This window comes from Amphiprion ocellaris, chromosome 19, assembly GCF_022539595.1.
Source record: "Amphiprion ocellaris isolate individual 3 ecotype Okinawa chromosome 19, ASM2253959v1, whole genome shotgun sequence".
Taxonomy (NCBI): Eukaryota; Metazoa; Chordata; class Actinopteri; family Pomacentridae; genus Amphiprion; species Amphiprion ocellaris.
In genome coordinates, this window is record NC_072784.1 from 12081562 (window position 1) to 12109415 (window position 27854).

Here is a 27854-nt window from a genome sequence, read left to right on the forward strand (position 1 = left end):
ATTTAACTCACGTGTTCACTGTCTAAAAAACAGTTATTGTACAGATTTTTCTTGTTTTGTTAAATTACTAATAATATTTAGTAAAATTTTAAAAAATACTAATTATTTACATGTTGACTGTAAAAAAGGAAAAAAGAAAAGAAAATCAGGCCAAAACTGTACATAAAGTCCACATCAAAAAGCTATCTTTTTATAAAATTGTAATTTATTGTTTTACAATTTGGTGGTAAAAACAGACTATTTTTATTGTATTTAACTCACATGTCGACTGTGAAAAAACAGGGCAAACTATACCTAAATTCCACATAAAAAATCAGTTTTTCCTCATGTTTATTTTTTAAGTGAATGTAAATTAATACCTTTCTCCTGTAATTTTACTACAGTATATATTATCTGTAATTTAACGAAACAGGAAAAAATTTAAAAATAACAATCAGTTGTTAAAAAAAATTGTTACAAACTATATACATTAACCTGTACATACTTTAAATATTACCTTTAATTTCTTTCAAATGAATGCAAATTGTCATAGTTTTAAATATACATTGCTTCTAATTGGTCAAACTTCAACATTCAGCCTCCTCCAACAAGGATTTTAAACATAGAAAACACTGAACTGACAGAAATATTAGATGCTGCAGATCTGAAACTGCAAATAATGTATTAAAAACTTTACATGTGGAGATAAACAACGATAATTATAAACAGAAAGTCTACCAATGGGCTGTGCTAATTAACAAAAAGTCTTCAGAGCCTTTCCATGAAACCACACGAGTGATGCTTTGTGATTCCTCTGGTTCCTGGTCGTCCCTTCTCTCCACCTCACAGCTGCTCTGAAGAGAAGGAGGCTCGGCGGGGCTCTGGGTATCCTGAGCTCCCTGTGCTTGGGTGAGAATTAGCCAGCTTTAGCGCTCGCCTTGCCTGCTAATCCCTTAATCTGGCGCTGCTGAGGAGGAAGGCTTTGGAGGAGGGATGGCGTGTCAATCCGTGTCTTCACATCTCTCTTGGCATGCCGAGGCGAACGGAAAAAAACATGGAAAAGTTTGAGTGGCGCCTTAATGAATCAGACGACTTGTTCTGGTGTCGTTTCTAAACTTTTTAAACATGAATATATTGATTTATGATCATAAAATGAGGCAACTGTGGAGATTTGTAGCCTGTACTTCACACTAGAAAGCAAATTTAAAACCGGATTTCCAGTACACCCATTGCATCTAATGCTATTATGATACTACTGTTTATTTACTTGTAGTTGCTTTTGAACTTAACATTTAAGATAATGTGGCAATGATTTCAAGCTGTGTTTCAGGCTATGTGAATTGAAGACCAAAATTCACTCTTTTTTTAGCTCTAAGTTTGGTCTTCTCTTATTCTTAAGGGAAACACCTGATTACTTTCCTGCTAAATACCCCACTATATATTCAACTGCTATTTTCCAACTGTAAAAACAGGGTTTTATGCGCAACTTCGTCAACATGCAGCTGAATCAGGTGATTCTGCAAATTTTAAGAGTACAAAATAGGAGCTGTAGTATGCCAATTGATTTACAGCTTTTAACTGTCAACATGACAGCATCTTCATCAGCGTCAAAGTGCACAAAAACGTGTCACAAACGCATATATTAAATGACAAAAAGGTGTACTTATTGTTGGACAATTGATTGAAACATAGGAGCGCAGATCTCTGTTAAAGTCAAAGAAATATTGTTGCTGTCTTTAGTTGACTGATGAAAAAACAAGGCACTCAACAATGTCCTCAACTCCACCATGTGTCATCTTAGAAATTGTCTCAATCAGCTCTGAATGTCTGACAACATCACCCAGTTTGACAAAAATGTCCATCAGGTTCACCGTGTCCTTTAGGAAGAGTTGGAAACATTATGTTCCACAATAAGGTTGTCAATGATGCTTGTGTAATGTTGCCCCTCTCTTTCTAATGGTTTTGGTTGAAATTGATGGACATTTTTGGGGGGCAGGATGATTTTGTCGAACACCCTGGACAGCTCTGAATGTCTGACAACATCATCCTGTCTTCAGAAATGTCCATCAACTTTGCAAAGTCCTTTAGGAAGAACGGGGCAATGTTTCACACTGGTTGTTGATACTGCTTAGGAAATGTTGTGCCACTCTTTCTAATGGGTTTGACGACGTTGATGGGCATTTTTTAGGGGACAGGATCTTGTTGTCAGACGTTGTAGACAGTTCTAGATGTCTGACTGTCTCCCAAAAATGTCCATCAACGAGTCCTTGAAGAAGACCAGGACATTTCACAATGAGGTTGTCAAAGCTGTCATGAACCGCTGTCCCGTTCTTCCTGAAGGGCTTGGTTACTTTGATGGACATTTTTGGGAGACAGGCTCACATTGTCATACATCCTGGACACCTCTGGATGTCTGACAACTTCAACCAGACTCCTAAAAATGTTCATAAACTTCACTAAACCCTTTAGAAAGAACGAGAGAACGTTTCATAATGAGGTTATTGATGTTGCTTGTGAAATGTTGTCCAGCTTATCCTGAAGGACTCGGTGATGTTGACAGACATTTTTTGGAGACAGGATCACAATGTTGGACATCCTGGACCGCTCTGGATGTCTTACAATGAGATCTAGTTTACCAAAAATGTCCATCAACCTAACCAAGTCCTGCAGGAAGACCAGGACAACAATGTTGATGCTGCTTGTGAAACGTTGTCCTGGTCTTCCAGAAGAGCTCGGTGAAGTTGATGGACATTTTCTGGAGACTGTATCACGTTGTCAGGCATTCAGAGCTGTCTAAGATGATTTGGTGTATTTGTGGACATTTGAATGCCTGGTTACGGCCCTAACTGAAAAGCGGCATTGTTTGGTATGCAACTGTATTTGCTTTAATTGATGGTAGAAGATTTTTGTTGCTTTTGTTTTAGTGTAGCTTTAAAAAGTAGATGTAATGCAAGCATGTTATCCATTGTCAAATACAGAATGAATCCAGTGCTCTTCAGTAGACTCTGCTGTATTAGTGCTAAAACCCAACGCTTTTACATCCAATATCTCACAGATCCACTCAGCTTTTCTCTGGCTCATTGTATTTTTAATTGGCAATGGAGACTCGTTCCATTCGAGTCCAGCACTATACACAGATATTTCTGCTGTGTGATTGTGCTCTGCCTTTTCTACCATGGAAAAATAGCTGAAGTTAGTAGATTTCCCAGGACTGGTGACTCTCTAACCCCCAGATCCAACCCTACCCTGAACACACTGCAGGTTTCTGACATGCTGGTATCCAGAGTTCAGTGTTGTATGGAGGCCAGCTGAGGCTAACAAGCTTTTTGATCTATTTTGAGCCATTGAACACACTTTAAATTGATATAATAGTGAAGAGAGATTAGTGTATAGTAGAATCATAAACCTCCAATTCGTTTGCATACTCAACACCACTGTGTATGAAACCGTTGCAAGGTGGTAAACTAAATATGCTACACTGTAAAAAAAACTTTGATTTTAATGTTTGTTTTTTATAGAAAATATTTTTCTGTGATTTTCACAGCACATTTTTAATGTATATATCTGTCAAATAACAATATTTTTGATGATTAAAATACAGCAAAAAAGGGTGTATTGTTACAGTGAATCTTTGAAATACAATAGTGTGATAGTTTTTCCTTTTTTTTTTACCGTCAATGTGTTAATAATTGTTTGGCAATTTTTGTACGTAATAATTGTTTTTGAATACAGGATATATCTGTAAAATAGTAATATTATTTTGTAAAATTATTTTTTTCTACAATTTTACAAAACAGACAAAATTAGGAAAATCTGTAGATCAACAGTTCAGAAATAGGTAGTTTTTCAATCGTTAACATGTACATTAATACTTCAATTCTGTAATTTGACTGGATATTATGTGTAATTTAACAAAACTGCAAAAATCTGTAAAATAGCAGTGAATTGGTCCAGAACTTAGAGGGAAAAAAATGTAAATTTTTTACAGTGTAGTACAGCAACAGTTAGGGATTTTTTAAATTATAGAAGATGTGTTTGAAATATAGGACAGGTGACATTTACCAGGCTGATGATTAGTGACAGTTAAATAATACTTCTGCTAATGGCCTGATGAATAACAAAGCGGCCAGACATGTTAACATTGTCATGAATGCAATAACACGGAGGGGAACGAGGGGCGGCCTGGTGCTGATTGTGCAACCACACGGTAATGAATGGCTAATGTGCTGGTGCAGAGGAGATGCTAATGCCATCCTAATTCCCTTTTGCTCAGAGCGCAGGCGGCACTGTGTCCTGAGCCTGTTAATCTGAACCCTTTAAACCTTTAATCTGGGAATCTTTTTCACAAACACACTTGTACGGTCGGTGCAGACAAACGTGCCACCGCCTCCTAGAAGCTCATACCTGTCCCACCTCCTTCTGTCTGTCGTCCTGCCTCCGTCCCAGAGACACATGTGACATATTGAGCGCCTGCAGCGAGATTCTTCCCCATGAGCGGCATTCCAGAGCAGGAACTCCCAGGGGAGCAGCAGAAGTGGGGCCGGCCGGGCGGTGGGTGGGTGTGGGGGAGGTTGGAGGGATGTGGAAGGGGGAGGCTTGTTGATGCAAACGTCTGGTTTGTTAGCATGACTAGAAAGAATGATATATAATGGCCTATAGCTGTCTTCTCCCCGACACTTTTTGCACTCATGCAGCCCCAAATCATCACACTACCGCCAGTGTCCTTCACTGTCAGGACTATGCATTCACTGCGGTAGTCCTGATCAGGTCTGATATGGAAAGAATGGTATATAACGGACTATAACTGTCATCTTCCCAACACCTTTTGCACCCATGCAGCCCCATATCATCACATTTCTGCCTGTGCGCTTCACTGTCAGGACTATGCATTCACTGTGATAGTCCTGATCAGGTCTGATTTATTAGCATGTATGGAAAGAATGATACATAATGGACTGTAACTGTCATCTCTCCAACACTTTTTCACTCATGCAGCCCCATATCATCACACTCCCACCTCCGTGCTTCACTGTCACGACTATGCATTCACTGTGATAGTCCTGGTCAGGTTCAAGCCAACCATGCTGGACTCCATCTGATTCCAACAAATTTTAGCTTTGTAGTTTTGTCCAAATAAAAAGTAGTTCACTGTCTGTGGCAGATTGTAGCGCTGATTAGTGGTACTATGGCTCCTTCTACACCTCCTGATTAATGCTGCAACTGAATTTTCCATTCATTATCATCGATTTTCCTGTATTCTTTTCCACTTTTGTTAAGTCTCACAATCAGATTTGTCAGTTCCTCTGGCAGTTCTTTTCCATGTGGAGCCATGATGAAGACATGAAACAGCCCATAGGTCCATAACTGAGAGAGTTCTGCTGTTCGCAGCTCATTTTAGAGCCATGTTAACGCATTTCGGTTGATTGGAAGTCACAGATGTACTCATTTTTGCTGCGCTAAGTTTCTTAGTGGCCTGAATTTTCAGTATAGTCTTTCAAAAGAATTTTTTTTGATTGTTCCTAAGATGAAATACTCTGCCATTGAGCGCGGAAGGTGATTCAGTTTTGAATCATTTGACATTTAAGCGATATCGCACAATTTTACTGACTTTAGTTGTATTCTATTTGAACAATGTACTAGCACATAGTAACATATTCCAAGAACACTGCTCTCAGGTGAACCCTTAGTCATCATATTAGCAGCTTTAACTGTTTTATTGACTGGTGTAAGAACAATGCAAGTGGTGCTTTTTATAAAGGGTCAATGGAATATGTGATACATTTGAAAGAAAGCCAAATGTCAGATGTAGGAAAATACATAGAATATCAAAAATACTTGGATAGTGGTCATAGGTTTCATGGCTGTTGACACGAAACGTCTTCAATGTTCTGCGAAGCATCTTTTTAAGCTACTAAAAACACATAAGAGTTCATCTTGAAGCATGGTTTGAACTCTCCTCCTGGTTCTTTGTTTTTTTTTTTTTGCAGTGTCTTCTGGAGCTTCAACACATATTTCATGCTTCCAGTTTGCACTACAGCCCATTTCCACCGCTGCACGCCGTGATTTCAGGTTTTGAAAAAAGACGAGCACACAAACATCTTCATGTATGGCACATGTTTCCATAAAGCACCACCTGTTTTGAACCGTTTTTATGTTCTTTTTTTTTCCCCCTCTTCCTCCTCGCAGCTTTTCTGGGCCTTTTGCTTTGCGAGTCGCTGACGGTGTTTGTCTCCTTAATTAGATCAGAACGAGGACTCTGTGTGCGTGAGTGGAGACGCTGTGCGTGTGCATTTTTGTCACATATTATCTTATCATTTTTCCTCTTTTCTCTCTCTTTGTCCTCGCCTTCATTTCTTTCTTTTCTTTTTTTTTCTTTCTTTTCCCCCGTCTGCCGGTTAATATTTCATTTGCTCTGCCGTCTTAGCAGGCTGGTACATTAACCAGCGGTGCCAGTCGAGCTCTCTGCTTGTGGCTGGCTGTATAAAAATAAACACACTCTAGTTGTAATGAACAGATGTCACAGAATTTAAACCACCTCCCCTCCTCCTCCTCATCCACCTCCTGCAAACACTTCACCCTCCTCCTCCTCATTCCTGCTCAGGCATAAAGGCCCACATGCATCCCGCACGCTGCATCCACATGCATGAACGAAACAGCAAAAAACGCCGGTCCACATGAGCGTATATCTAACATGTGAGCGTTCCCTGGCAGAGGTTCATGCATGGCAGACATTGTGTTGCTCTGCCAGGCTCTTCCTGTCTCTGTTTCCTGTCTGTCTGTCTGTCTACTCACACTGTGGTCATTTTGCAGACTATTTTCATGAGGTCCTCCCTTCCACTTTGCAGAATCGGCCCACAATCCCTGGTGGCATCATCAGAACCCATTTTGCTAGGAGAGGATCTGTATATATACATGTGTGTCCATCCCCCTTGTCACTTCCCGCTCTTTTTTTCCCACTGAGCGGCTGCCAGCTCTCTGTGTTTTCTGGCTGACAGGACCGAAGGAGAGACGATTGTTCTCTACCTACCCAGAGACCCTCCCCTGCCAAGCCCGGGATGAAATCCTTTCTATAGCGTTAACTCCTCACAGTCGGGCATCTCGCAGCGAAAACACACACCAGGGCTGCTCTGGGCGGGAGGGTGATGCCACACTGAAAGGCAGACAGATCCTCAGAGGTCTGTTTGCAAAGAAACCTCAAAAAAATGTTTCAAATGCATTCAAATAAATAGGTTGATCTAACTCAGTGCATGTTTTGGTTCGAATTTCATGAAATCAAATGATTTTTTTTTGCTCTTGAATGATCTGGCCTCTTTCCAAAATGGTCAGAAAAACATTGAAATCCTTCTTTTGAATTCTCCTGACAAGTTCTGCTGATTTAAACTCAGTCTTTGCCCATTTGTGAGTCAAAATTTTAGTCCAAGTGCAAAAATAGCTCACTGAGCCATGTATTTTCGAAATTCAAAACTGTCCACGAATGGCACTCAGTAAATGCAAATCTCGACCTTCTGCACTATAAATATTGCACATATTTTTTCCTCTTTCATATTAGTCTGGCTCAGTGTGAGTCAATGCGAGGGACGAGTGCATCCTTTAAATAGGTTCATCACTGCAGAGACACAGTGTGCCGAGAATTTCACTGCACTGAGACAGTAAAGATCCTCTGAGTTAATACAATTTCTAATGTAAATATGTGCAGAGGAATTAGCATTTCGACTACAATTAAAGGTATTTTAATTACTTAATGATTAATTGCATAAACATAAGTTCTGACATTGATAACTCATAAAAATTAGGTTGCTTAATTAGTATTTTTACAATATTAAAAACTGAATTCAAGTGTTACGTACCTAATTACCATAATGTGTTTAAATTGAGACTTGTTGTCAAGCCATTTTCATTAAGTTGCATTAACTTGAATTTAGTTTTAATTCAAATAACAAAGAAATTTGAGTTTAAATTACACATAATGTTCAGTTGATGCAACATTATTATGTCAATAAAACCCCACAGAATCATGTTTGTGATGAAATGTTTTGTCTAAATAAGTACATTTTCATTTTTATCCTCTAACTATGTATTTAATTAAGTGATGGGAGCTCGCTGCACTATAGAAAATGCTGTAATATCAACTTACTGGTATATTTTTGAATTTGGTTCAAGGTCAGAAATCACTTTTTATTGCATACTCAATTATACATTACATGCATGATTGCAAAGTTGTAAAAAAAAGATATAATTTACTGATTTAGAGAAACCTTTTAAGTTGCCCACATGACTTTGAAAGGTTGATATAATAATGTTGCGTCAACTTAATATTGTGTGTAATTTGAAGTCAAATTTCTGCATTTGTTGAATTAAAACTAAATTCAGGTTGATGTAACTTAATAGAATTGGATTGATAAGGTAATTAATCTTCACCTCGAGGTCAGGATTTTAAATCTACATAACACTGGAGCAACTTATTATTTTAAATTCTAATTACCGTAATCAGGTACATAAGACTCAAAAATTCATATAAATAAGACAGAAAAATTAGTTGGAGCAAGATCATTTTTACTTGCTTACTTGTATTAATGCTAAAAGGCCACAAGTGGCTATTTCACATATACCTTAGCAGAAAATTCAATAGTTTCATTAAGTTGTCACAGCTCAGAAAGATTGATGCAAACTGTTGCCTTATTGTTGTATGTTGAGTCCAAACAGTATTTTCTAGAGTGTAAAACATGCAAATCACTTTTTTTTTTTTAATCGCCCAGTAAGTCGATATTTATGCTGAGAGAGATCATCTTCAGCACAGTTCTTGCAGGTGATGGTAAAGTTTGGAGTTTGGAGGCTGCTCGGTGTCGGAGCAGCTCGTCCCGGTTGACGGCAGAAGATGAGGCGGGCAACGTGAGATTAAAGGTGACGGTGGAGCTGGAGATGAAGGGCTGAAGGAGACGGAGGGAGATGAAAGGAGGAGCGGGGAGCGGAGCGGAGGTCGTCCGGGGGGTGATCAGTGAGCTGGATGCGATGCCATCTGACAGGTCCAGCTGGGAGCCCGCCCGCCCCCCAGCGCTGCAAACTGGTCAATATGGAGGCCAATTACTGCTGCCCATGTGACCAGGGCATCATCCAACCCTATCATAACACACGCGCACGCCCCCCACGCGCGTGCACATGCCATCTGTGCAGACCCCCTCCTCCACCTCCTCCTCCTTCTCCCTCCCTTTTGCCTCTCCAAACCTCCTCCCCTCCTGATCCAGTTGCGCGCACGCTCCTACTTAACCTCCTAAACTGGGGCCAGCCACGCCCCGCGCCTCCCCGGACACCGGACACCGGGCCCCGGTCAGGCTGAAGGAGAAGTGTTGGGCAGGTCAGAAAAACATCTCATCCACCTGAACATCTGGCACCTCCATGAAAGCCTACCTGGCCGCCCGCCAACAGGCCCGAACCTACCTGGCGCTGCACCCGGATCTCCACCTCTGTCTGTTTCACCCCCACAGCGGCTCTTCCTGCCCCCTTCACCCCCCTACCTCTCCTCCTTCCCGCACCACCACCTCCTCCTCCTGCTCCTCGTTTCTCCTTTGGCAGAACCTCCAGCGCACTGTCAGAGCTTCTGCCGCGTCTTCTGCCCCACTGCCCTCTCCGCAGCGCGCCCCATTGTGTGATAACAAACAGATGTTGTGGAATTTCCTCTGAATGGACTTTGCCAGTGACGGGCGCGCTTCCGTGTCTGTCACCGCCGTGGTGGTGTGGTTTGGTTTTGGGGAGGGGGCGCGCACTGGCACCGAGTCTGGCAAAGAGCTTGGCCGAAGTCTGCACGATTGTTCGCCTCCACATGTGGAACATTTCTAACCTCCAGGTGCCAGAGAAGTCAACAATTCATACGTTTTTTTGTGCACATAAATTATTGAAAATGTTTGAGCTGCATCGCTTCATATTTAGTTTTTAATCACTGACAGATTGCAAATGCGCACAATCTCCAGATTATCCTTCTCTGCGTAAATTCTCTGCGTCTCATCATCTCGTGTGCATATTTGCAAAAATACAAAAAATTAAAAAGCACCCGGTTATTATTTTAGCTAATTGGAATTCACACCATAGTACTTGTGACATTTCGATAATCGCACTATTGACTGTTATGTCGGACAATTTTTTCCCCTCCTTCCACCAAGTTGAGTGAGAAAACGAGTGGGCATGAACATGATAATTTAAACAGCGAGATTCATTCACTCACTTTTCATCCTGAGTGGAGCACAGAGTGTCACTGGAAGTTTTTTTTTTTTTTTTTTTTTTTAAGTCAGACTGGCTGCAAATGCAAGTTTGTCAGACTTTTATTTGTTAAAAAGAAAAAAAAGATTAAATCACACACACAAAAGAAAAATGAATTGTGGGAATGTGCAAAAAAACCCAAGGGATTTACTCACATTTTCCTGCAGAACCTGCGAGTTTCTTTATATTTGTATTATCTCCAATGCAACACGTAATCTCAATTTGGTATTTTCTAAAAGAAAATGTGTATTCATAATGAAATATGTCTGAATTTTCTCTTATGGATCTCACACACACTCACATATGCAGAGGCCATAAATGATTCCACTGCAGGAATAATTCAAGTCATTTTAAAGCTATTTTTTGTGCAAACTTTAACGCAAAACCTTGAAAAATCTGGCTTTCTTTACAAACCGTGTGTGTTTGTGTGTGTGTGCAGCATCACGCTAATGTGCTGCAAGGTTACCACGTGTAGCTCAGGAGTGTTAACAACTAAATTCCGAGGATGCAACACAGCCTCCTTTCAGTGCAGGAACATAACATTAGAGAGGAGTATCTGCATATTCATGGGGCCAAACTCTTCACACAAAAAAAACAAGCCTCACTGCTGTTGTGTGTGTTTGTGAGTCCGTGTGTGTGTGTGTGTGTGTGCGTGTGTGTGTGTGTGGCGGAGGGTTACTCGGGATGAGCGCTCTCGTTTTTAAACGTCCTGGATAATGAACAGATGCTGCAAAAATTAGGAAAGAAACATCGACTCCTCCCAGCAGTGCCACTTTGGCCCGGTGAACTGGCACAGTGGCGCGCACGCCGGGTTGTCCTCTCCGGAGCTCCCGGTGCTGCTGCTGGGGAACATTAAGGGACTTGGCACGGTTCTCCTCCGCCAGCCTGCCAGCCTCCCTCTCACCGGACTGTGGAGGAAGAGGTGGCGGAGTATTTTGATAGATGCCCTCTCCCACTGCTGGCTGGCTTCACTTTTTTTTATTTTTATTTATTTATTTATTTTTTGGGATTTTGGCTCCTCCAGAAATTCATGCAGCTTCTTTTTTTTTCTTTGCTGATGCAGCCAAATAGAATATATGGGGCCTAAAAGTAACGCAAAGAGTGTAACCTCCTTAAAACCAGCAGGAGTTTCACCTGTGGTTTGATTCCCAAAAGGGACACTCGTTGCTGTAGTCACACTGAACAGGCTGTGCGTATTATAAAGCTTTAGTGTTAGATTTAATATACACGAAATCCGATTTTCTCCACCGATTACGCCCCATTTAAATATTTTACGCAGACAAAAGTCCCTCCACGATCTACAAAATATCCTATTTGTTTTCTGCTTTACAAAATCAAAACCTGCTGCAACATAAACCTGCGAGATTTTTCAACCTTTTTCTACACATTTTAATTATTTTTATTAACAAATCTGTTCCGTTTCTTATTTTAGAGACATTAATAGCTTGATTTTTTTTCGTTCCAAACATGCTACAGGCTGATTTTTAAATTATAATTCAATGTTAATTAAAGAAAACCTTTAATCTATTGGTTAAAATTACCCAGATATTTGCTTTAACTTACTTTTTAATTGTGTTTAATTTTATTTTTTTAAAGAACCTAATTCAAAATAATTATTTACACAAGCGTTTTGCTGCATTCCCTCGTCCCTCGTTTTCATCCTAACTTTGAACCTTGCATATATTAAACGATTAAATTCCTACACACAAGCTTTTGGAAGAAGCACTGATGACTGACAGCGAATTAATAGCAAATAATTTAATCAGTTGCTCCCGAAAAAATCTTCCTTTTCTGCTTTTCCCCTTTTAAAATGGCGTTTTTTATGTCATATTTCTCCAAATTGACGCCTCCCTGCGCCAAAAACCTCACTTTTATTTCAAGTAAGTTGATTTAAGCTGCTGCAGGTATCGATACTGGTATTGATGTCGCTCAGCCTGCGGTGTCCTGACAGCAGAGAGCACCCAGGACATTTTGGGGAACATATGGGTCCCGGGGCAGCGCTCCAAACCCAGCCGGGGTGGCAACGGCTGCCCCCGGCACCATGTGTGCGTCGCAGTGTGTGGACACGAGATTCTTCGAAAACACAATTATGTATATTTAAGAAAGCTTATAAATGAATCACATACGAGTGTGGTACATTCAGTTTAGTTCATTTGTCTAAAAATAACATATTCATGTTGCAGTATGTAGACTCTTAAAAATGTGCTTCGTAAATATGAGATGTGACTTTAAAGTTGCAAGACGTGACCTTGTTTGAAGGAATCATCATTTATATGTGGAGGAAAGTCAGAGAAAGGTGTGAAATAATTTGCATTTTTTCGTGTCAGTCCTGCAAACTTCCTCATTTTCCTCACAGTATTAAGAAAAAGATAAAAGATTTCCACTAATGTGCGTCCAAGGCATCGAAAAAAATGCACTAAATCACTAAAGGTGTGTTTTATTTGAAGTCTTGGTGATGTTAAATCCAGTGTGGCCCCAAAATAACCTGCAGAATGTGTTTGTCATGTTGGGATTGGATCTAAATTTAACTCCTGAGGTGCATTAAGCAGCTTTTAAAGCTCATTATTTTTGCATTAAAATCTAAAAACTGCAGGAGCCGGAGCTCTCCGCGGTGCTGAAGCTGAATTCTTCCTCATATCTCAGCGAAGAATACACGAAGGAGACCCCCCACGTCCACCACGAGCACCATTACCGCCCCTATGACCTTGAACGCAGCACTTAGCACCGTTTAATGTGTGTTTTTCCTGTAAGGTGTCCAGGCTCTAATCAGCTGCTGGATTCTCGTTAAATCCAAATGTCCACAGCACATCTGTTGAGGTCAAATCCGACCATTGTGTGCATTTATTTAAAGGCTGCTTTGACGAATTTTTGAGCTCTTTGGCACCATTTTGGATGGCAGCTCTGCTCTCTCTCCCCACTGTCCTATTTTATAAGATACAGGCCCCGAGGCTCCGAGGAACTCCTGCAGGTTGTGGCACCAGGCCTGCGCATACTCAGTGTGCACAAACAGCCATGCAAGCTGCGTTTTTCTGCAGTTATCCTCCATAAATTCACCTCAGTTCGATGTAAAGTGTGCACATGGTGCATGAAAGTGGAAGTGAAGAGTTGGAGGGGAAAAAAAATCAAGTTGCACAGTCTCGTTTATCGTCATTTTATTAGTTTTACCACACAGTTGGTTGAATACAAAGTTGAAAGTCTTGAATTTTATGAAAAAAAACAAAAAAGAAAACAAAACAATGCTCAGCAACACAGGGTTCCCTTCATTTCCAGACTATTAACAGTAATTACAAAAAAACAACACAATAAATACGTGCAATAATAATAATAATCAACTGATTCATCATAGCAGATTGCAAATAAATAAATAAATAAAAAGATTGAACCAAAAAAATTTAAAAATCAAAATACAGTGCAATGACTCAATTAGAAGAATAAATAGGAGTAAAAAAATCAACAGAAAAAAATGTCTGATTTCAGTGAATTTCATGAATTCTTTTTCTTTTAGAAGTTGAACATCTTGGCCAACCCACTGTCAGACTACATGTGTGTTGATTTAAGTGTGTGTGTGTGTGTGTGTGTGTGTGTGTGTGTGTGTGTGTGTGTGTGTGTGTGTGTGTGTGTGTGTGTGTGTGTGCGTGTGTGTGTGTGCGTGTGTGTGTGTGTCTGCGCGCACCCGTGCGTGCAGCAGCAACAGTGCTAATGAGACAAACGGCGTGTTCGTGGGCCTCTCTGCTTCGTTCTGTGGGCTCGTTGGGTTTTGCATAGATGCGAAACGATTGATTTGCTGGAGAACCAAAGGGGGAAAAAAGCAACGAAAACAACCCAACTCGTTTTATTTCCTGCATTTTCCCCTTCAGATTTCATTGATTTCATTGTTTCCCCACTTTAAAAAAATCTCGCGTAAAATGTCGACGTGCATCAGCCGGATGTCATTTCAGCTGCAGCCAGAGATGTAGTGGCGAATAAACTTTGACTTTCCAGCCTTTAAAATGCAAACAACCACCAAAATACAAACACAAATCACGCATTCAAAATAAAATATGAACACTTTATATTCCCGTCACAGATCTGATTCCTTCTTACGGATGAATTCTGTTGCGTAAAATCAGATTTTGGGTGGATTTATCCTCCACCACATCCCCGACTGAAGCACATTTGAGAGAAATGAAAAGGAATAAAAACACACTAATGACAACGAGTGAGAGATTCTTCCAGGATGCCTAAATCCGGTCCAGAAAGCAGGAGTGCCGTGGAGAGATTGTTTGATTGCAAAGACGGGCAGGGAGGGACGCACCCACGACGGGCTTCAGTTGTGAAAAAACGCGTTGAGTTCGTCGTACACCGGGGCCCGGTCGTGGTGTAAGTGCATGTCGTGGTAAGGCAGGACGTTTTCCGAGTGAATGCCGCTCCGGGACCCCGAGGAGCCAAACACCAGATTGTGGGCCCCGGCGGGTCTGGAGCCAGGCAGGCCGGAATAATGCATAGAATAGTGGTACCCTTTCTCGGTGTCGGGGGACGCGGAGCCCTGGTGCTTCAGGGAAAAGTTGCCGTTGATGCACAGCGGCGGGCTGAGGGGCCCCTCGTACTCGGGGCTGTTGTACTCCGGGGAGCCGCTGCCGCCGTACAGAGAGTCGTAGGCCGAGCAGTAGCCGTGCGTCCTCAGCGGGTGCGAGTTCGAGCCCGGCTGGCAGTGGGGGCTGGACAGACGCGCGCACTGGTACGGGTACGAGTGCATGGAGAAGGAGCCGGAGCCGTACCTGCCGCCCTCCTGGCACTGCTGCTCGGTGAGGAAGTTGCGGGAGTTGAGCTGCAGGCAGCCGGCCACCAGGTTGGTGGTGGGCTGGGAGAGCCCCTTGCACAGCGTCTGCACGTACGACACCAGGTCGGGCCTTTTGCCGGAGCGCAGAATCTCCGACAGCGCCCAGATATAGTTCTTGGCCAAACGCAGCGTCTCGATTTTGGACAGTTTTTGCGTTTTGGAGTAGCACGGCACCACTTTACGCAGATTGTCGAGCGCAGAGTTCAGGTCGTGCATGCGGGTCCGCTCCCGAGCGTTGGCCTTAACCCGCCGCATCTTGGAGCGCTCGACACGGGCCTGCGTCATTTTGCGCTTCTTGGGGCCCCTCTTCTTGGGCCTGTCGCCCTCCGTGTCCTCGCCGTCGTCCTCCTCCTCCACCTCGTCGTCCTCGTCGTCCTCTCCGGCGTGCTCGGAGTGAGTCCGGCTGCCTCCGCGCAGCTTGGAGGCCTCCATGTCGTCCTGCGGGTCCTGCTCTTCGTCTTTGAGCTTGGGTTCCTCGCTGTCGCTGTCCTCCGCCCAGGCGGAGTACTTCTGGACGTCTGGAAGCAGCGAGGGGTCACTGAACAGCCGAGTCAACATCGTGGCTCTGCGGGGACAGAAAAGGGGTAGAATTAGGCCCTAATTGGTGCAGATGGGAAAAAAACCACTCACTTAAGCGCATTTCTCCGTAAACACCCTGCAGAATCGTCACACGTTTGTTTAAAGCTCCAAACCAATTCATTGTTTTTGCCCCAAAGGACAAAACGCGTAAAATTCTAGGCGCAGGAATCGTTCCCCTCCAAGCTTCTCGCTGGGCTGCAGCCAGACGGATCCCCATTTAATTCCCTGCTGTCATCCGTGTGCCCTGTCGCGTCCTCTCGCAGCGGGTCCCAGCGGCAGGGGCCACATTACAGGTCCCATGGGGGCCCCCACTTTCGCTCCTCCTGACGCCCATATATATATGAGCTCCTGGCTGCATTCCAGCACTATTCATCCACACCGGGGCACCGCGCACCTCTGAGCCGTGCAAGAAAAGGGGGGTCGTTGTTTTTTATTTTTATTTAATCGATAGTCTTTAAACGCAGCTTTTAAAGTCCTTTCCATTATTAAACCAAAACACAAATCTCAAATGGAGGGCAGTGTTATTTATGTGGAAATCGACGAATTAGCGAAGAAATTTTTGGAAACATTGCAAAGAAACCTAACTTTTTAAGGCTAAATCAGCTAGACTAATTGAATAATACAATTAAAAACACAGAACAGAACAACTATCACCTGAAAATGAATCCACTCGATTCGTCCCATCAGAGAATAAAAAGGAATCCGAGATGTGACTGAATAAAAAGCCTCCTTTACAGCTATTCTTACAGCAGCAGACACACTTGCTCGGTCTTAGATAGGCAGTGATGGTTGGTTAATTATCTCTGGGGGTGTGCCAGGGGCGAAATCTAGTTTTTAAATCTCAGGCTCAGGAGGTTTGCTCAATTAGAAGCGAGAAAAAAAAAACACAACAATTACCAGAGCATGCAGCTTTACACGAAATACATTTCACACCTAATTCAGTATGCACGGGTGCACCATTTCTGGGCACTTTTCTTTCAAATTGGAGAAGCTTGTGTCCTTTTAGCCCTCGTTAAATATATAAAAAGAAAATCTCAGCCCCGTTAATTCGAGGATGGATTGATGGAGATAAAAGTGGACAAACAGAGATAAATCAGGCTGCAGAGCGCCTGCTGTCACAGCCAATGGCGCTGTCCCACCCTTCCGTTTGCTCCGAGACTGAACGTGCAAATCATCGACAAAATCGTCAATAAATCTCCCGTTTAAAAGCCCGAGGACGTCCTTCGCAGCAGAGCCCAAATCGAGACCAAAAAAAACCAAAAATCCTCCGCAGAGATTCTCATTTTCTCATTGTCTTGTGCAGATTCGAGGTCCAGACGCAGGAATGTGTAAAATCAAATTAGTGTCCGATATGATCTATTTACAGCCTCCGTGCACAGGATCCTGCACGAGTGGAGTCTCGGATGCCTTCGTTTTCTGACTTGTTATCTGATCTTAGCTTTGATAATCCAGGTAGATTTTGGTGTCAGAAGTTGAAGGACGGGAGAGGAGCCGTTTTGCACGAGACAAATCCGATAAACTGACAAACACGGAAATGATACGTGTTGTTTAAACGTGTGTCAATGAGGCGACATGATCTGGATCGATACAAGAAAGAGGGGAAAAAAGTCACAGTGAATTTCCATATGGATTCGTGCCAAAAAATGCCCCCTTTACGCACGAAAATATAACCGATCCGTGCGTAAAACACATTGAATCTCCTGCCTTTTTTTGTTTCTTTTTTGTGTGTTTTTTCTCTCTTTTTTTTTTTTTAAGAGCAGGAACTTACCTCGGCTCGGGCTCTTCGCAGGGGATGTGAGGCACAAGAAGAAGAAGAAGAAAAAAAACAAAAATAAAAAATAAAAAAAAGAGACGCGCTCGAGTTTCACACCATCTTCAGGGACCCAAACGTGCTCCGCTCTCCGTCCGTCAGCGTGGAGGTGCGGGAGGCTGCTGCTGATGCTGCTGATGCTGATGATGCTCGGTGCTGCTCCGCTCCCTAGTGCGCGAAAAGAACCGGAGCTTGTGCGTCTTGGCGCGTCGGTTTGTGTATATGTGCGAGCGACTGAGCGAGTGCATGCATGTGTGCCTCGTGCATGTGTGTGTGTGTGAGTGTGTGTGGCAACCGTGAGCTACCGGGGACGGGGTTACATACCAGCTAAGGCTGTGATGCCAGCGCCCATATGGCTGGCACGTCACCGGCAAGAGCCATCACATGAGAGCCCGGTGATTGACATGCGCCCGCATTCGGAGAGATTTGGCCTCCCGGGGGAAAGAGAGAGACACACGGAGAGAAAGAGAGAGAGGGAGAGTGAAGGAGGAGGTGGAGGTGGTGGTGGTGGTGGTGGTGGAGGAGGAGGAGGAGGGCTCCGCCATCTGTCACCGCGCTAGCGCTCACACAGCCAGAAAAAAAGGAGGAAAAAACAGAAGAGAGAGGGAGGAAATAAAATGGAGGAACAACAAAACTCATCATTGTTGACCTGAGCTGCTGCTTCAAGACATGACTTTTACCCCCAGTCAAACGGGTGAGTTTTGTAGTAAATCTAAGGGGGGAGAAAAGTGGAGTAGGATAAGCGTCTAAAAATATTACATCTGCATTAAATGATCATTTATCACACTGTAAAACAAATCTGTCAAAAAAGATCAATATCTGACAGCAAGGATGGAAGAAAAGGTTGGAATGGAAAATCCAACCTTCAAAAAACTTTCAAAAAGTGTAAAAATGGTGAAAAAAAACAGGAAATATATGTCATATGTCAAAACAGTGTGATTTAATTATCTGTCAAAGATAAATTAGTTTTTAATAAATTTTTTTAAATTGATGTGGACATTTTTTTCCAGTCACCATGTAAAATATTACTTTTAATTTTTTTCTGCATATTTACCATTTTTAGTTATTAATAAGCCTATTTTTTTCTTTCAAATAATTACAAATATCTGTAAATTAATATTTTTTTGCTGATTCAAATAATGTGAAAATTGTGTCATTTTACAGCACATATATATATATATATATATATATATATATATATATATAAAATGTTCTTTTGCAATATTTGGCTGTAAAATGACACGATATACACAAAAAATAATATATATAGTATTGATTTACATACAGTAGAAAGTAATTTAATAATGTTTTTTAAAAGTACATTTTTTAATCACAATTGTGAATTAAATTTGGATGTGTTTTTTTAACAGCATGTAAAATATTAAGTTTTTGCTTTTACTTTTTCTGCAGTTTTAGTATTTTGGTAATTCAATGAAACTGGGGAAATCTGTAAAATAAGTTTTTAAAAATTCCATCCTTAATGTAAAGAATTTCTCTTTCAAATCACAACAAACATGCTAAATAACATATATATTTGGTTTAAATGAATAAAATACAAAAAATAAAACTGGTTAAAAATTGGGAGTTAAATTAGGGAGTGTTTTTATTTTTTACTGTCAACATGTAAGTTAATCCTTTTTTTTCCCTGTGGTTTCACTGATTATTATTGGGAAATTCAACCAAAAAAGAAAAACCTGTAAAATTGCAGTCAATTATTTAAAAAATGTTCTTTATTTTACAGTTTGGTTAGTAAAAATCGATAATTTTACAGAATCCACAATCTTCGAAATACGCGAACGTTTAAATAAAATGAAACACAAAAATACAGTGTGACTTTGCACCTCATGTAAAATATGTTCATTTTTTTACAGTGCAGTGCTCGTCAGGATCATAGTGAAGCAGCTGAAAATATAATTTACATTAAGTGACAAATAACAGATAATCAAACAATCAATTATCCCTTTAAACCCCCACCTCCCATGCAGGTTCATCAGTGTGAGCAGATAATACTATAACACGGCATAAAGCCTATTATAAAAACGCACCAGTTCAGTGTGTAAACTGGGTGTAATGGTCTGGTTTACCCTGAAAACCAGCACCGCTGTGAGTGGGCGTCGATGGGGGGGATGGGGCTGCATTATAAGTGCATTAAGGCCGTGGAACAGAAGGCATATTGTTTATTTATTTACCTAATTGGATCAAGTTATGCTTCGATGTATTCAGAAAGAAGCGAAACCAATTGTGATTTGTTCTGACTCTGCTCTCCCACAACAACAACAACAACAAAAGCAGCAACAACAGCAGCAGACCCAGTTGCCAGAACTGCAAATAAATCAAAATATAAATGTCGCTTCTTCGTGCAACGTTCGCTGGCTGCTGTGTCTGAATGTTTGCTGGTGTTTCAGGAGAGACCCAGGTGTGCACATCTCACCGGGGATGGATGAAAAACGAGCAGGAAGCAGGAGGTTGCTTTGGAGATGCCACCAGCAGCAGCAACATCCTGATTCGCTGCATTGTGAGATCTCTCTATTTAGGAGGCATTAGTGGAGTTAATGTGGGAGAAATGAGCTCGATGACCAGCAGAGTCCAAGTTGGCACAAAGAGGCTGCAGGGAGCGAAGACCCGGAGGCCCAGAAAGAGCTGATAGAGGCTCATCCTCGCGTCCTTGGGATCCGGATCGCACCTCCCGAGCCTGCTAGAGGTCACCGCAGGAGGTCACCGCCGCCGCATCCACTAAATGTCCCTTCTGGGATCAGCTGGCAGAGAACCAACCCGGAACCAGACTGTGTGTTTGTTGCAGGAGGCGTCCGGCTCCGGCCAAATCTCAACAAGTCCCCAACGACCTTCAGGTCACCTTGCCAAAATAAATGTCAGCAGAGGGGCTCCAGTTATAGGGAGGGCTGGAGAGCTTGTTTGGAATCATGTTGTTTAACTTGACTTTGCTTGCGGTTTGTACTCGGATTAGTCTTAAGCAAGGACCACCTGCTGTGCTTTACTATTACTATCATTATTGTTATTTAAAAAAAACCCTCCTTTCCCTTTAAGACATCAAACCCTCCATCACTGGTTTCCCCCTCGGATGTCTCTGAAAGTCACCTCCCCACCTTTATCTTCCTCCCAGCCTGCTTCCAGACACGCAAGGTGACGACCTGCACTTCACTCCTCGTCTTTCTGGAAGAAACTTCTGCTGGCACAAAATATGAAATACAAGCATCCAACCCCTCCACCCCCTCCACCAGACTCCCGGACCCCATCTGCACTCTCCTCTCTCCAGCCCCCTAATTGCATATGCACAAATGCAAATGCCTATTAATTAATTACTTGACTAATTAGTGCAGTGGTATTTTAGGGCGATAAATCAAGTGGAGATGGGGGGCAGGAGGAGGGCTGCTGCATCCACAATGAACCGGTGGGAGCTGCTACTGTACCACGAGAAGAGGAAGAAGAAGAGGAGGGAGAGGTTTCAGGAAAATGCTGAAAGGTATGAAAAAAAAAACCCAGAGGTGGAGGAGTGACCTCTGCTCCGCCAACTGTGCCTCTCTCTGGCACCTTTCCAAGCCTGGATGCTCCCATTTTCAGGGAAAAAAAAAGAGTAAAAACCCGGAGCCGCACACTGATGCATATTTATACTCAATAGTACAATGAGCATAACAGTTGGCAGCGTTTACGATACTGATGCGATAATTGTGGCATGTGAATAATCCTGGAAGGTGTGCCAGGCCCTTGCCACGTATAGGTGCCCACCGAGATCTCCGGACTGAAATATTCATTCCCGTTTGCTCGCCCAGACAGTGTGGTCCTAATTGCAGCATCAGGAAGCTCCACCTTCTCCCTCCTCGTTCTGGCTCCGGCTGAGGAAAAAAAAAAACACCTTGTAAAACAAATCTATCAAAATAAATAAATAAAAGTACAAATCTGACAGCAAGGATGCAAGACTAGATTGGGGTGGAAAACTGTGATGTGTAAAAATTGTGAAAAAAGCAATAAATTTCAGATGTCAAAACAGTGCAATTTAATTATCTGTAAAAGAATTACTTTTTTAAAAAAATTTTTCTTCTTATTTACCATTTTTCAAAGAAAGGCAAATAACTGTAAAATGATATATATCACTGATTTAAATACAGTAAAAGATGATTTAATAATAATACTTCAAAATTTCAAATTATATTAGCAATGTTGGCTTTTTTTATGAACCTATTTTTCTTTCAAATAATGGCAAAGATATGTAAATTTTTTTTTTGCTGATTTAAAGAATGAGAATAGTATAACTTTAAAGTACTATTTATAAAAAATATTAAGCATTATTTAAAGTATATTTCCTGCTTTATGCATGGTCATCATAAAAATTAATTGTGTAAATTAAAAAAAATAGTTTGATTTTACTAGTTATTAGTATTTACCAAAACAAGGACAATTTTAAAATAATATATTTATATACTACTCATTAAAAAAAAACCAGGGGATTTAATAATGCTTAAAAAAGATTAATCTAAATTGTGAAGTAAATTAGGGAGTGTTGGCTTGTTTTTTTCTTTTACAGTCAACATGTAAAATATTACTTTTTCCTTTTTTTCTGCCTGTTTCAAATAATGGCAAATATCTGTAAATTAAAATTTTTTGCTGATTTAAATAATGTAAAAATTGTGCCATTTTACAGCCTAATGTTTTTAAAGAACATTTGAAAAAATATTCAACATTATTTAAAGTTTTATACAGTTTTATTTATGGTCATCATAAAAAGTTTATTGTGTAAATTTTTCTTAAATTTTTTTCTGTCATTTTCTTTAGTATCTGCGATTTACCAAAACAGGAAAAAAAAAACTGTCAAATAACAGGTAAAAAAAAATAAAAATAAAAAAATTATCTTTCAGGTAACAGGTTAAATTATTTTTTAAAACTCCATCCTTAAAGCATCTGTCTTTCAAATAATAGCCAATATCTATAAAATAATATGTCTATTATTGATTTAAATACAGCAGAAAGTGATTTAATACTACTTAAAAGTAAATTTATTCAGAATAGGGAATTAAGGAAGTAGGAAGTGTTTTTTGTTTTGTTTTTACAGTCAGAATGTAAAATATTACTTTTTTTTATACTTTTATTGTGTAACTTTTTTAATGTATTTTTCTGTGATTTTACTAGTTATTTTCTGTTTGACAATTTTGGTTTAAAAAAAATACCAAAACAGGAAAAATTTCTATAATAATGGGTAAAATTATTGTTTTTTAAAAATTCCATCTTTAATGTGAAGAATTTCTCTTCTAAATAATAACATCTGCAAATTTATATTTTTTTGCTGATTTGAAGTTAACGGGAAAATTGTGTCATTTTAAAGCCAAATGTTGTAAAGGAACAAAGTACTAATTGTAAAAACTTATTTTTGTGTTTTACTTTTATTGTGTAAATATTTAAAATAATTTTCTGTGATTTTACTTGTTATTATCTGTAATTTAGAACAGGAAAAATCTGTAAAATAAAAAGTATTTTAAAAATCCATCCTTAACGTAAAGAGTATCTCTTTCAAATAATAATAGCACACATCTGTAAAAAAAAAAAAATAAAATAAATAAATAAATGAAAATAAAATATTCATCTTGGAGCCTCCTGTAAGTATCTGTCCTTTAAAAAAAAACTGCCTTGATTTCGCCTCATTTTCATTGAAAAAAGGAGCCCATTTTTGTCATTTAATCTACTTCGTGTCACATTTCCCTGCATTTCATCCTCACCACCTCTGATTGGACTCCTGATCTCTCTGTCAACATGTCTTCCTGTCTGTCTTTTATTCTGTCCACAAGCCTCTGGAGTTTTTTTTTTCCCTCTCTCATCAATTCCCGTGCCAACCCTCTACCCCTCTCCCAGCCTGGCCCGAGCCCGAACCATCTTGTGGGATTTTTTGGCTTTTAATTATAGTAAGAGAGGATTAATTATGGCAGTGGAAACAAGGGGCCATGCATTATTGATGCTATGAGTGAAGGGCTGGAGGGGGTAGAGGGTGCTAATTAAATCACTGCCCTACTGCCATCATGTCCTCCTCTGTCTCAGCCTGCACCATGTCTTCCACCTGCTACATCTCCAGTGTCACACCCTCACCTAAATATATAGAAAATCCCTCTCTCTCTGAACATGCTTGCATTTGTGTCTTTGTCCACATCAAAGTGTTCAAAAATCACCCTCACCTTTGCAGGAATCTTCAGTTGTAGAAAACCTGATAGTGATAGTGAGTGATTTATTTGTCCATCAGAAATAAAAAGCCCCTCGGTGGTTTTAAATTTTGTTCTAAATGAGCACCTCAGTTTCAATTTCAGCCCCCATTAGGGAAACCCTTTATCCTCCGCCTGTTTAATGTGACAGAAGGCCGCCATCTACTGGAAAATACTCACAACTGTTGTAGTTTTACTCACTGTGGGCTCATTTTTAACTGCAGTCTAAAGTCCTACACCTTTATTTAACCCTCGTGCTGTCATGCAGGTCAAAATTGACCTGTTTTAAAGTTTGAAAATGTGGAAAAAATATATTTTCACAGTGAAACTTCTGATTTCCACATTTTCAACATTTTTGGGAACATTTTTTGGTGGAAAAAAAGAAATGTTAAAAATGTTTCTTAAGAACATTCACAAAAAAATCAACCAAAATCCAGCGAATTTCGCTGGATTTTGGTAGATTTTTTTGTGAATGTCCTTAAAGAAAATATTAGAAGTTTTACTGATATATATGTAATCACTTTAGATATTTTTAGAATTTTTTGCAAGATTTTTACTCATTTTTGGAAAATATTTATAAGAATTTTCTTGCCAAATTTGGGGGATTTTTAAAATAAAACTGTTAATGGAAACTTTTCAGGAATTATTGGAATTTTCTACCTGAAGGTTTTGCAAATTTTCAGAAATTTGGGGGATTTTTTTGCAGAAATTTTGTATTTTTTCAGACAAGGAAACAATTTTTATTTGGTGCCCATAAATGAGGACAACAGGAGGGTTAAACAGAAAAGTCATGAAGCCGGAGAGACATTTTTTTTTTCATGTTGTAGGATTTTGCATTATTTAGTGCAGTTTCACCACCAGACAGCTGAGCAACGTTCATTTATTTCTGCTGTACATTTTACTGGGAAAAACTGTATTCTTTTCGAGAATTAAATGCAAAAATTACAGTATTGTTACACATATTACTGCATTTTTCCATGAAAAACTGTGCAGGAGTCAGGAAATGTATTTTTTCAAGAGAAAAAAATCTAAAAAAACACACTTTTCTCCTGATTAACCTATTTACGGTAATTCAGTGTTATATAAATGCCATCAAACGCTTAGAGTTTGCAGATTTTTACCGTCATGGTTTGACAATTTTTCACTGTAAAATGTATGAGCATTTTTTACACTGAAGGGTTACTACTACTACTACTACTACTACTAATAATAATAATAATAATAATAACAATACTACTACTAATAACAATAATAATAATAATAATAAGAAAAAAGTCAACATGTACAGCATTTTTCAAGTACCCAGATTAGATACCAATCCTGGCAAAAATGGTGACTTTACATAGTTTGTACTCTTTTATCTGTTCTGTATAAACACAGCCTGTAGTTCAACCAAAACATTTCAGAATTTTTGCTGTGTAACCATTAGTAGCAGTTAAAGCCCCAGTAACTTGCAAGTTGTGCAGTGGATTGCAGAATTTAAATTTTTTTAAAGAATCTAATTCGAGCAAACGGTTTAATTGTGGCAAATGTTTAAAATGAGACATGTAGAATGGAGTGATTTTGATTAAATATGCCGATTTTAAGCTCAGATTTGGTTAAGTTATTTGATTATTTCTTTTACAATGATTGAAAAAAAATAAACGTGTGCAACAATTTTCCAAGTGTCCACAGGTGTTACCAACACTGGGGGAAACAGATCCAGTTTGGTCATCAGGGGGGTGGGACAAGAGAAAAACGTCATTTTATTGGGAACTCCAGACTTATTTGGTATTTTTAAAAATATTTTCAAACATTCTTTTCTTCTAGTATTTTTAGATTTGGTCTCAGGACAAGTACATCTACACAACAACTGCATGTTTTAGTATTTTGTACATGGATTATTTGAATTTGATGGGTGGGACGTAAAATGTCCTCCAATTCTGGAGTGATCCATATATTCCTGATCTCACTGAACTTCTTCTGTCAACTCCACTTGTGGCTTTGCTGGTCTTTAAGCTGCTGTTTGTGAAGCAAACTCTTATTTTCTCTGCAACCTTCCACATTGGTGTTAAACTTAATGAACAATTTGTATGAGCTACTTTATTATTTCAAGAAGTTTTATTCTCCTGAAGCTCCTCTCACCTGCTCTATTTCTGACTGCTCCAGTTATTTTCACCTCTTCACCTTTGATTCTCTTTCTAGTTTGTGTTTTTTGCTTTTCTCCAGATTTGTTAGTTTTGATTATAAGTTGGACTTTTACTCTTTTTTTCAGGACTTCCAGTCGTCATTTGTTTGGTTTCCTGCCATCCTGTGTTTGCTCACCGACTCTGTAAGTAGCTTTTGTTTGATTTAATTTCCTTTTACCTCCCCACTGCTGCACTTGTTTCCTCATAAACACTCCACAACAGAATTTTAAATGAACCGTCTGAAATTGTTCAGGCATATTTTAATCGATAGTGGAGGAAAAATGACAATAACGAGACGCAAAAAGACAAAGCAAGGTGAAAAATGGCAAAAACAAGCAACACAAGTGACAAAACTGTTCTACAGAAACATAAAATGATCAAAATGTGACACAAAAATTGCAAAAACAAACACAAAATGACAGGAGGGAGACAAGAAAATACAAAAATGAGACTGAAAATTGTGTCTTAGAGTTTGTGAAAATGTAAAGCTTCACTTTATTGCTATATTTTTCTTTTATTAAAGCATCCTCACCCAGTTTGTTACCTCAACTTGAATTTCATTTTAAGCCAACTAATGCAGAAATTTGAGTTTAAATTATGCACAGTATTAAGTTGATGTGACTACCAACATTTGTATGTCCAATTATAATAATGTTTGCAGGTTGAATAGTTTATTAAATGAGGTAAAATTGGATTTTTCACATTGCAATTGTGCATTTACTGAGTTTTGGTAGAACGTTCTCCATTTGCTGGGATTTTAGGAAGTTGTACTTGCAGCTTCAGACCAGCAGGTGGTGCTCATGCATTTTATTGCAGCCTCACCTGTTGGGAGGTTCAGTTTTTCCCTGCAGGTGTATCTGACTGTTCATTGTGTTCTTGTTTGTTATATAACTGGACCTGGTGGGATGAGTCCAGTGTTGATTGACGTCCAGTGAGAGTTTCTCTGTTCAGCAGATTTACGATGAACAAAGCCTCTCTGTGATCCCAACTAATGGAATATTTCACCTTTTACAATCGTGTTTGTCTGTAAATCCCCAGAGAATCTATCAGCTTATTACACTGTAAAACAAACAGCAATATTCTGGCAGCTGGAGAAAAAAAAATACTGTAAAATTATTAAAAGTAACTGTTTAATTAAAATACAATAACTTTCTCAATTAAAATACACAGATTTTAGTTTCTGGTGTTTTAATGTCTAATACAAGATATCTACATGTGTAAAAAACATTAAATTATATGTAAGTATGGCTGAGTAATATCATAATACTGACACAACTGACATTTTTACAAGATATTTTGCATTAAAATTGTATAATAAACCCCAACTAATAATGAGATTTTTCTGCAGTTTTAAACATGATTGTTTGTTTTGTATGTCTCAACAATATTCAACATTATTTATAGTTCATTTCGTTATTTTTACACGTATAAATATATCTCCTGAGGCATTAAAAAAAAGCACCTAAATTATGTACATTAATGTTTGAAAAATAGTAAAGAAAAATTTAATTAGTTTTTTTGTTACAGATTTTAAATTACAGATAATATCTGGTAAAATTCCAGGAAAAAATATTAATTTACATGTTAACTGTAAAGTAAAAAGGCTGCAAATCATGTAAAAAAAAAAAACAAACTTTTTAAAAAAAAATATGTTTTTACTAGCTGCAGAATCAGGCTGCACCAAAGACACAATTATCTGGTAGATGACATATCGCACTTAGATTTTACTTGATGCTTGAATCTTCATTCAGAATCCAGACCCAGAATGCATCTGGCCTGCAGCAGGTCAGGTGTCGTCTGCAGGGGATCCGAGGTTCCTGAGAATGACTTTCATAACAGGGAGGTTTTTGTCCTGCTGACCGACTGTCACATGGTTGAAGATGCCCAGATAGCGTTACACTCTTTCCTCCAATCTGTCTTTGGATTCTGTCCAGGTTGTGTGTGTTTGTGTGCAACATCCCACATTTAGTACAGTGTGTCCTGCTGGCGTTATTATCACGCTCTGCGTTCTCAGCCTGCGAGTGCCATCTATCTTCAGAGGCTTTTTC

The 27854-nt window shown here is 39.7% G+C and overlaps 1 protein-coding gene and 1 long non-coding RNA gene across 4 annotated transcripts in view; one reads left to right on the forward strand and one right to left on the reverse strand.

The window, feature by feature from the left end:
- Positions 1–26031, forward strand: part of LOC129347664 (uncharacterized) — a 47797-nt gene extending 21766 nt beyond the window's left edge. Inside the window, exon 3 of the long non-coding RNA XR_008599865.1 lies at positions 25893–26031. This is a non-coding gene — a long non-coding RNA (uncharacterized LOC129347664). The remainder of the gene's footprint in view (positions 1–25892) is intronic.
- Positions 13366–17896, reverse strand: LOC111580730 (neurogenic differentiation factor 2-like). Of its 3 annotated transcripts, none has more exons than XM_035956593.2 (2): positions 17763–17896; positions 13366–15614 (listed from the first exon to the last, which is right to left on the reverse strand). In XM_035956593.2, exon 2 carries the CDS (start codon positions 15605–15607, stop codon positions 14537–14539), a length of 1071 nt encoding a protein of 356 aa, XP_035812486.1. In that variant the 5' UTR covers positions 15608–15614; positions 17763–17896; the 3' UTR covers positions 13366–14536. The 3 variants fall into 3 exon arrangements, with proteins under 3 accessions (XP_035812486.1, XP_023144370.1, XP_023144378.1); XM_023288602.3 differs by lacking the exon at positions 17763–17896 and adding an exon at positions 17397–17749; XM_023288610.3 differs by lacking the exon at positions 17763–17896 and adding an exon at positions 16283–17344.
- Positions 26032–27854: the final 1823 nt, after the last annotated feature.

Bases quoted from the DNA above. Each gene is read 5' to 3' on its own strand.
- LOC111580730 (XM_035956593.2), bottom strand. From the start codon at position 15,607: ATGTTGACTCGGCTGTTCAGTGACCCCTCGCTGCTTCCAGACGTCCAG.